General features: G+C 47.7%; 1 protein-coding gene across 1 annotated transcript; it reads right to left on the bottom strand.

Annotated features, from left to right (window-relative positions):
* Window positions 1–5,539: 5,539 nt before the first annotated feature.
* LOC149753481 (uncharacterized) lies at window positions 5,540–8,248 on the bottom strand. Its single transcript, XM_089923527.1, has 6 exons — window positions 7,877–8,248; window positions 7,500–7,759; window positions 7,193–7,430; window positions 6,743–6,826; window positions 6,522–6,524; window positions 5,540–6,424 (listed from the first exon to the last, which is right to left on the bottom strand). Exons 1-6 carry the CDS (start codon window positions 8,246–8,248, stop codon window positions 5,540–5,542), a joined length of 1,842 nt encoding a protein of 613 aa, XP_089779653.1.
* Between the last annotated feature and the right edge of the window lie 1,503 nt (window positions 8,249–9,751).

Here is a 9,751-nt window from a genome sequence, read left to right on the forward strand (position 1 = left end):
GTATTTAGTGTAGGAATATGTGCTAGATACCAATCAGATCCTAAGGAATCACATCTAAGTGCTGTTAAAAGAATCCTTAGATATTTAAGAGGAACTACAAATATTGGATTATGGTACTCTAGAGACTCTTGTCTAGATTTGCTTGCATACTCAGATGCTGATTTTGCTGGATGCAAATTAGACAGGAAGAGCACAAGTGGCACATGTCAATTCTCAGGAAACAACTTAGTATCATGGTTTAGCAAAAAGCAGAATTCAGTGGCACTGTCAACAGCTGAAGCTGAATATATAACTGCTGGTAGTTGTTGTGCTCAAGTACTATGGCTTAAGCAACAACTAGAAGACTATGGAGTTAAGCTAGATAATATTCCTATTAAGTGTGATAATACTAGTGCCATCAATCTTACTAAAAATCCGGTTCAGCATTCTAAAGCCAAACACATAGAAATACGATATCATTTTATTAGGGATCATGTACAAAATGGAAACATATGTATTAAGCATATATGCACTAAAAAATAATTAGCCGACATATTCACAAAACCATTGAGTGAAGATAGATTCTGCACGCTAATGAGGGAATTAGGCATATGTGATCCTTTTTATTGAAGAAATATAAAAGGGAGCAAGTAGTCTCATGATACATTCCTCCAATTTCTAAAAATCCATGAAACATGAGTCAAACTTGTCATCTATAGATTCCTTACTCATGTATCATTGTCCCAGAAAGAATTTATAAGGATTGGAAGCAAGAAAAATTTTTAGAAGCAAAAAGGAAGAGAAAAAAAAAATTCTGTACTTGGGTCGACCCAACCCAGAATAGGGTCGACCCAACGTTGAGTCGACCCAAGAAATTTCTTGAGTCGACCCAACGTCGGGACCCCACTGTTAAAAGGGGGACCCGAGAGCTCTATTAGGGCACTGTTTGCCCTTGTCCTCTTCTGAATACTCTATTGCCCACTCTCCAAACTCCTCCAAACTTCTCCAAACAGTAGATTATCTTAAGATCTTGGAGAAATGGGACCCAAAAGAGCCGTAGCCAAGAGATCCGGAAGAGTCTCACGGATCTAACGTGAGGAAAGGCAACCTACGGAGCCATCTACAGTGTCTCCACAACGTGAGGCACGTGCGGAGCCACCTCCTCCTCCTTCCCCCTCAGTTATACTTGCAAGATTTGCGGGGAGACCAGTTACAACGGGGAGAAGGATCCATTTCGAGTTCTTTGATCAAGAAGGGTTCCGGTTGAGGGAATGGATCCAAAGGCAAGGTTGGGAGTATCTTTGCTCCCTAGATGTGATGATCTACCCCGGATTAGTTCGGGAGTTCTATGCCTTCCTTAAAATTGGAATGGGAGGGCTTATTTCGGAAGTTCGAGGAGTTAGGGTTCGAGTTTCCGAGGAGAGTTTGAGTGAGCTACTTCATCTACCCTGCGAAGGAGCCACTCCGGAAAAGCCTGAAAATAAGATGAGAGCCCTTCAGTTGATAATGGAAAATGAGGACTTCGACTTTTCGGAGAAGGTAATAGCTAGCTCTCTTTCTGCTGAAATGAGATTACTACTCAGCATTATAAATATGATTTTATTTTCGAAGAGCGGGAGATTCGATCTCATCACTGAGCGAGATCTAGTAGTGATGGAGCACATTATTCAGGGTATTCCCCTGAATCTCCCGGCCATGATACTGAGGCAGATGAGGAAGGTGATCTGCAACCCCAGAGTATCACTACCTTATGGTATGATACTCACGTTGATTTTTCGACAGCACGGTATATCTGTCGAGGGGGAGGCATCCAGGAGTCTGCTTCATACTGACACATACACTGCACGGACACTTATACGCATGGGATATGAGAAAGTGAACGGACAGTGGATTAATACTGGAGCAGGGATTCAGGATGAGGCACCAGAGGGTGATGCACCAGATATTGGAGACCATATCTCTGAGGATGAGGAGCATATGGTTCATCCTACTGCACCTTCGGAGGCTGGACCATTGCCATCTGTTCCTCCGAGAGACACAGATGAGTTCTGGAGTAGGATGACTGAGCTTGTGTCAGCTCAGGCGAGGACTATCACAGACGGGCTAACGAGCAGATTAGACAGTATGTCAGCTCAGGCGAGGACTATTACTGATGGGCTGACGAGCCGATTGGACATCATGTCTGCTGAGATCAGTGATCTGAGGTAGCAGATAGGAGCACTCCGGAGAGAGAGAGACCCATGGACCATCTGTGCCACAGGCTGCTGAGTCAGAGATTTCGGCACAGAGTCATCCAGCTCGTCGTGCTCCACGCCAGACACAGTCTCACCAGGCTCGACCTCCCCTCGCCACGTACACTAGGAGGATGAGGACTAGATCCCAGCCATTAGATACTCCCTAGGCTGATATTAGCATTTCTGTTTAGAGCCTAGGCTAGATATCTAGTTCTCATATGTATTTTGTGTTTATCATGTATCTTTAAACTTTGACTGAGGAACATTGTATTTGCTTTTGTTTTTGACTTGAATGTACTAAAATATTCCTATTTTGATCAATGAAGTTTGAATGTTTGTTATTTATTGTGTCTTTTCCCATGCACCTATTTGATGATAACAAAAAAGGGGAGAAGTAAAGAAAGAGTAATAGGGGGAGAAGTAAAGATAGAGCAATAAGAGGAGAAGTAAAGAAAGAAAGAGAAATAACTTGTAAAACAAATTGAAAATCATATACATCCAAGGGGGAGCAATTTGTAACAATGAAAATGATCAAATCAAATATTTCTATCAAATTTCAGAATTTGGCACATAGAATTTCAGAATTTGGCACGCACCTTTCACACCTCGATACATAATCTGAAACTCATGTTTTATCTCAAATTTTTGGAGTTTCATCTTTAAAGAATTATAAATGAAAGGGGGAGCAATTCAAAAAGTCAAATTGGCAACATTTGAATGATATAGCGGGAGACTTCACTCTTATATTTTGAAAAGCTGAATTTCAGCAAGTTAAGCCCTTTTAAAACTAATTTTAAGATAAGTATCAATAGGCTCATACTCTTTATTTTGTAATCATCAAAAAGGAGGAGATTGAGAATGATAGTGTTATTTTGATGATTAACAAGCAATTATCTAGAGTATGTTATAAGTTAAATCGATACTTCATTTATAAGTCTATTACTCTTAGTATATTTGTATAAATTGATATAGATACATTTCATTGTTTATATGAATGAATCTAACCTTGAGATGCAGTAAAGTGTGGATTGAGTCGACCCAAAGGATGATTGGGTCGACCCCGGTACATCAAGAAAGCATTTGGCACACTTCTGCAAAAATGGCACAGATGAACAGTGAGTTGGGTCGACCCAAGGAAAGCATGAGTCGACCCAAACATCAAGATCCTCAAACAACTCAGAAAATGGTTCTCTGGATTTACTGAGAGGGTCGACCCAAGATAAAGTTGAGTCGACCCAAGCTTGAGTCGACCCAAACCCTGTGTGGGTCGACCCAAAGGCAAGACAGAACAGAAGACAGAAAAGGTTCTCTGGAAACCCTGTTAGGGTCGACCCAAAAAGAAGTTGAGTCGACCCAACTGAACCTTGAGTCGACCCAAAGAAAGGTTGGGTCGACCCAAGTGAAGGAAGGCTGAATTGCAAGTTTCTGTATTTCTGAGAGGGTCGACCCAAGGAATGTTTGAGTCGACCCAAGTGAAAGTTGGGTCGACCCAAGGACAGGTTGAGCCGACCCAAACACGGGCAGAAGCATAACGGCTAGTTCTGCAGAAGTACTTTTTGTCCTTCCAAAAGTGAGTAACGGCTAGTTTTTGAATTCTAACCATTGGGGCTTGTCCAATGGATGTAGAAAACTATTTAAAGTGGCACTATTCATCAGATAGAATATCTTTTCCAAAGAATATCAAAGAGTACACAAGAAAGAGAAAGTGCCCTAATCTTTCTCATCCAAGTACTTCATTCAAGAATCAAAGAAAGGGGTTGAGCATATTCAAAGAGTCATCAAGAGCTCCATCCTCCCTTGAAGAGTGAAGCATCCTTGACAAAGAAGAGAGAAGTCACTACAAGCGATAAATACTTTCTAAACTCTTCTTTGTAGATTACATTGTTTTATTTGCTCATCTAGGAGTTTAAATCTTCTTTCTTTATTTGTTAAACTACTTGTAAAGGTTGGTTGGTTAGCCCGCAAAACCAACGGAATAGGTTGATTGGTGAACCCGGAAAACCAATTGTAAAGGTTCGTTGGTGAGCCCGTAAAACCATCATAGGTTCGTTGGTAAGCCCGTAAAACCAACTTAGGTTTTTGGTGAACCCGAAAAACCCAAGTGTAAAGGTTTTTGGATTGTGAGCCCGGAAAACAATCCAACTGTAATCCACGGGATTATAGTGAATTCCCAAGGGGTCGCTTGGGGAGTGGACGTAGGTGCTAAGGAGAGCACCGAACCACTATACTTCTTGTTGTTTGTATTGTGATTTGTTTAAGTTTACTAACTCATCATTTAACACAAGTAAGATAGTTAAAAGTAAAAGAAACCAATTCACCCCCCCCCCCTGGCTTGTCACCTTGGGCAACAATTACCCTAATTAAAAAGAATTCTACTATGTTCAATTGTTCATGAAGATATTGAAGGGCACTTTTTTTTTTTTTTGCTAAAAACGGGTTATCATACACTACGTGTATGAATACACCCAATAAAGTCAAAAAACACTAGCTCACGGAGTGCCAATGGCATCTCCGCCTCCCCCACCTAAAGGATGTACCCTGATATGATGAGCCGCAAAGGCAACCACGTGCTGCCACCACTCTGGAGTGCGAGCCCCGTATCACAAAACCCGCACCACCCCACGCACCTCCATCCTGTACAGATCTGTCGAAGTTGACCATGAGGAAACTCGGGGGTGGGGGTTCCCAAGTGAAAAACACCATCTGAGGAGTTGCCGAGGCAGAGAGAGAACCCCAGGTGTTCCAAGCTATCAAAGGTCCATCGGAAGAGGGTCTGATCTCCAATGCTTGTACTCGCGCGAACTCCGCTACAAACCTCGGTGACACCCTGCGCTCACCGAGGGTGCGGGCGTTCCGGCCCAACCAGATCTGATGAGCTGTGCAGGTCGCTCTGATAGCCTCCCAACTTGTCTGAGGGCAGGCCAACCATTGCTGTATCATCTGTAAGAACCGAAGCCTCCCACTCCAGACCTTTCGCAAGATCCCTGCCCACTGCTATGCCAACCTCGCCCACGTACACTGGAAGAGCACGTGGTCGACCGACTCCTCAACACTGTCTGTACCACACTCCGCTGAGATCCCCTAGCCCCGCCTGCTCAGCACTGCTCTCGTCGAAAGGTGGTCCCACGCCACCTTCCATAGAAAGAGTGCCACCCTCGGGTGAAGCCCCGACCTCCAGATCCAGGTGCAGTCCTGCCCTGGCTCATGCTCTCGCTGGATAACCTAGGAAAGGTCTCCCAGTCTGATGGTGGACCGGCAAGAGGTGCCCCAGATCCTGACATCTGGCCCCCCACATCCAGGCACTGGGAGGGACCGGATCCTCTCAGCTAGGTGTCCTCCGAACAGCTGCATAGCCTGGCGTCATCCCACCCAGACTCTCCCGGGGCAAGAAGATCGGAGACCTGCAACCCCTCCACTGCCTCAACATCGACCATGGTCGGCCACCACCTCAGTGGAACAGTATCAATCCATGGGTCTGTCGTCACATCAATACTCTGTCCATCGCCTATCAGCCACCTAGTATTTGCCGACACCGTCGGCAGGTACCTCGCAATCTCATGCCACATGAAGGAAACCTGCCGCCCTCTCCATGCCACCCCTGAGCCCTCGCGGCCATATCTAGCTACTATCACCTGACTCCACAACCCATGTGGCTCTAATAGAAACCGAGCTGCATGCCGAGCGATGAAAGCCTCACGCCGCTCCAACAGGGACTGCACCTCGAGGCCGCCCACACTGGTAGGCCGGCAGACGTGCTCCCAGGCCACCAAATGCACCCCGCGACCTCCGCCGTGTGACCCCCACAGGAAGCACCGCAGCAATCGCTCGACTCTCAGCAAGGTCGTCTTCGGAACCACGGTGTTGGCCATGAGATATACTAGCATGGACCCCAACACCGATCTGATCAGAGTCAGTCTCCCCATCATAGATAAGGAGGCCGCTCTCCATCCCTCCATCCTGCTCTCTACCCGCTGCACCAGACTGGAGCACTCTGCTACTCGTAGTCTGCATCCTGTGATGGGGACTCCTAAGTAGGTCAATGTCTCCTCCTGCTCAGGTATCTGCAAAATCCCTCGAATCTTCTGTCTGACCCTGCTCTCCGTGCTCGGGCTGAAGTGAACAGCTGACTTTTGGAAGTTAACTCTCTGACCTGACGCCGCGCAATAATCCGCCACCACCCTACGAAGGACCCGTGCATTAGAGATCCGCGCCTTGGCCAATAAAAAAAATCATCAGTGAAGAGTAAGTGAGAAAGAGGACTGGCCCCCGGGTGGGGATGTAGGCCTCTAAGTCCCCGCGGGCACTCACTCTCTGCAAATCACGAAACAAAATGTCAGCACAAATAATAAACAAATAAGGTGATAGAGGGCATCCCTGACGCAGCTCCATAGTGGACTCGAAGAAAGGTGACGGTGTGCCATTGACCAAGATAGAGAACTTTGGCCCCCTGACACACCCCAAGACCCAACCAATCCACTGCCATGGAACCCATACGCGTCTAGGGTCTGCTGAAGAAAACTCCATCTGACCCTGTCGTAAGCTCTCTCCATATCCAGCTTAATAGCCATCAAGCTACGTCGCTTCGATGCTCGCTGAAGATCCCACATCATCTCCTGGGCCAACAGAACATTATGGAAAATATTTCTGCCAGCTATAAACACCCCCTGCTCCTGGCTGATAATGCCAGGCAGAAGGGGCTTCATTCTTCCGACCATTATTCTTGCCACAACCTTATACAAGGTTGTGCACAAACTGACGGGCCTGAAGTGACTGGGCTCTGCTGCCTCCTGATGCTTTGGGATAAGCATGATGAAGGTAGCCTTCTAATCCCCTGGCATCACCGCCTGAGAGAAGAAACATTGAACAACCTCTACCACCGCTGTCCGAATGATACCCCAATATTGTCGGAAGAAAAATGGGGGAAAACCGTCCGGTCCAGGGGCCTTGTCTGGAGCCAAGGCCCAGACTGCCTCCTGTACCTCCTGAGCCGACACCGGTCGGACCAGGACTGCATTCTCATCATCCTTGATTCGCGCATCCACCCTCGGGGGGTGGTCTCTGTCGCCGGAGTCCTCATCCTCCGTCCATCTAGCACGGAAGAAATCCAGCAGGATCTGTCGGATGGCAGGCTCATCTTCCACCCGATGTCCAGACCCATCTCGCAATGAGTGAATCGTGCTCCGCTGCCTCCGGATAACTGTCGTCCGGTGGAAGAAACTGGTGTTACAGTCCCCCTCATGTACCCACTGAATCCGGAATTTCTATCGCCAGAAGCTCTCGTGCTACCATAGTAGTGAGTGGTGAGCCGCTAGAAGCCCCCGGAGGTCACCCATGCCATCCTCCGAGAGCGCACCTTCAACATCTTCCTTCCTCTGCAACTCAGCGATCGCAGTCTCAACCCCCTCAACTCTCCGGAAAATATCGCCCACAACCTCGCGATTCCATCGTCGGAGACGCCTCTTAGCCAACTCTAGTTTGTGCGACACCCGGTGCATAGCATCCCCACGCACCGGGGTGCGCCAAGCATCACAGACAATATCCCAGGACTACGAGTACGATAGCCAAACCTTCTCAAAACGGAAGGGGCTATGATGACAAGGTCCCGATGATGTAGAAATCAGCAGGGGGCAGTGGTCCGAGGCGATCCGAGGTAAGTGACTAACCCTGCAGGTGGAAAAACGGAGGATCCAGTCTGGGGACGCAAAGGCCCTGCCTAGATGCTCCCAAACCCTCGCACTGCCGAGCTGAATATTGAACCAAGTAAATTGAGGTCCGAAGAATCCTAAGTCCACCAGGCCAATACGCGACATGAAGTCGCGAAACTCCCTCCTGTCCGCTCTCTCCATGAAGGCAGCCCCACCCCTCTTATCACTCGAACTTAAGATGCAGTTGAAGTCGCCAACTACAACTGTCGGGACACCCTGGGCAGTGAGACTGGTGATCTCTCGCGAGAGGACCCTCCTGATCCTATAATCCCTGCTCGCGTACACCCCACGCAGTACCCATGGAGCGGCGTTTGGTGCCGATACAGTCATAATCACCTGTTGGGGGCAGTTGTGGAAGACATCAAAGGTCGCCACCCCTCGCCTCCATAGGAGCAGAATACCTCCCAACAGCCCCTGGGACTCAACTGCATATGTCTCCCAGTCCTCCCCAGGCACCGTCTCAGACGTGCAAGCCCCTCACCAGATAGCCGGGTCTCACTCAAAAAGCATATCTCCGGACAGTGAACTTGCACTAACCATTTAAAGGAAGACATGAAGGACGGCTTGGCCGCCCCCCTATAATCCCAGGCAAGGATCCTCATGGATCACAGTCCACATAGTCGGTCTCAGACCCATCCTCCCCCTGGATCGTGGGGCCAGCCACAAGCACGCTACCTGGGCCCACCTCGAGCTCATCAGATATGACCTGCATGACTGCCGCCCTGACACACTGTACAGCAGTAGTGTGATCGGCATCCCTTCCAGGCATCAGTGGCACGGCCTGACTCCCCTCCGAGAGCAACACGGGGTGGTCCCCCGCCCCACTCCTACTGGAGGTGGCCACCACCTGCTCTCCCTCGACCAGAGGCAGAGGGCCGAGGCTGTGCCCACCTGCACGTCCCAAGGCTGTGCCTCACGCATCACATCTGACGTCAGGAGGGTGTTAGATATATGCTCTAGAGGCCAATAAGGCTGACACATTATTAATTCTAGGACATAATTTTGTACTTGACTATTTATTATTGAATAAAGAAAAGGCATTTTTTCATTCATATTGTTTATGTGTCCATAAATCGTCCAAGAAATTAATAAGATGATGATGCATATTCTCAAGAGTTGAGAATTTGAGCCATATATCATTGGTGATTAATTTCTAAATGCTCCTGATCGATGGATCATCACGAGGACGGTGATTGATCCGATCAGTGCACACATCACTTTCCTTACGGATGGACGAGACTCGAGTCCACAGTGTAGGGACACTGAAGTGATAGTGCAGGTGCTTGTTAGAGAACAAGGGTACTGAGCGTGACCAAGACAAGAAGTCACTTGGATGTCTGTCCACTCGTCAGTGACTTACTTGATGTTGCAGTAGTGTGACTGGTCCTTTGACCTGCGATGCTTCGGCTACTCACAGTGAGGTTATTGTAGTTTGACTGCACACATACATGGTCTCTAGCCATATGGGTCTATGCAGTGTAGATTGGCTGCAGTAGGTTCACTGTAGGAGTAGGGTATGCACCTACAAAGAATCTATCGACCTTGATAGATAAGGAGAGATCCTATGTAATTTATAAGACTGAGTTCGTAAGACCTCGGTCGGGGCAGATTGTACAATGGAGAAAGAGTTTTCCACTCTCGAACTTAGGTCGAATAAATCTTGACATATGACAAACGATGGGGTTTGACGAGTTGTCCATGACCTCCGTCCTATAGAGATCCACGATAGAAGGACTGTATCATACGATAACTGCACCTAGAGGTTCATTATTCTATTCTACTGGGTTGCCACTACATACTGCTAGGTGTCACTTGTGGATGTTAGGACTCACG

Source organism: Phoenix dactylifera, chromosome 5 (genome assembly GCF_051530095.1).
Source record: "Phoenix dactylifera cultivar Ajwa chromosome 5, Ajwa_hap1_PhDact_Kaust_v1.1, whole genome shotgun sequence".
NCBI classification, from domain to species: Eukaryota; Viridiplantae; Streptophyta; class Magnoliopsida; order Arecales; family Arecaceae; genus Phoenix; species Phoenix dactylifera.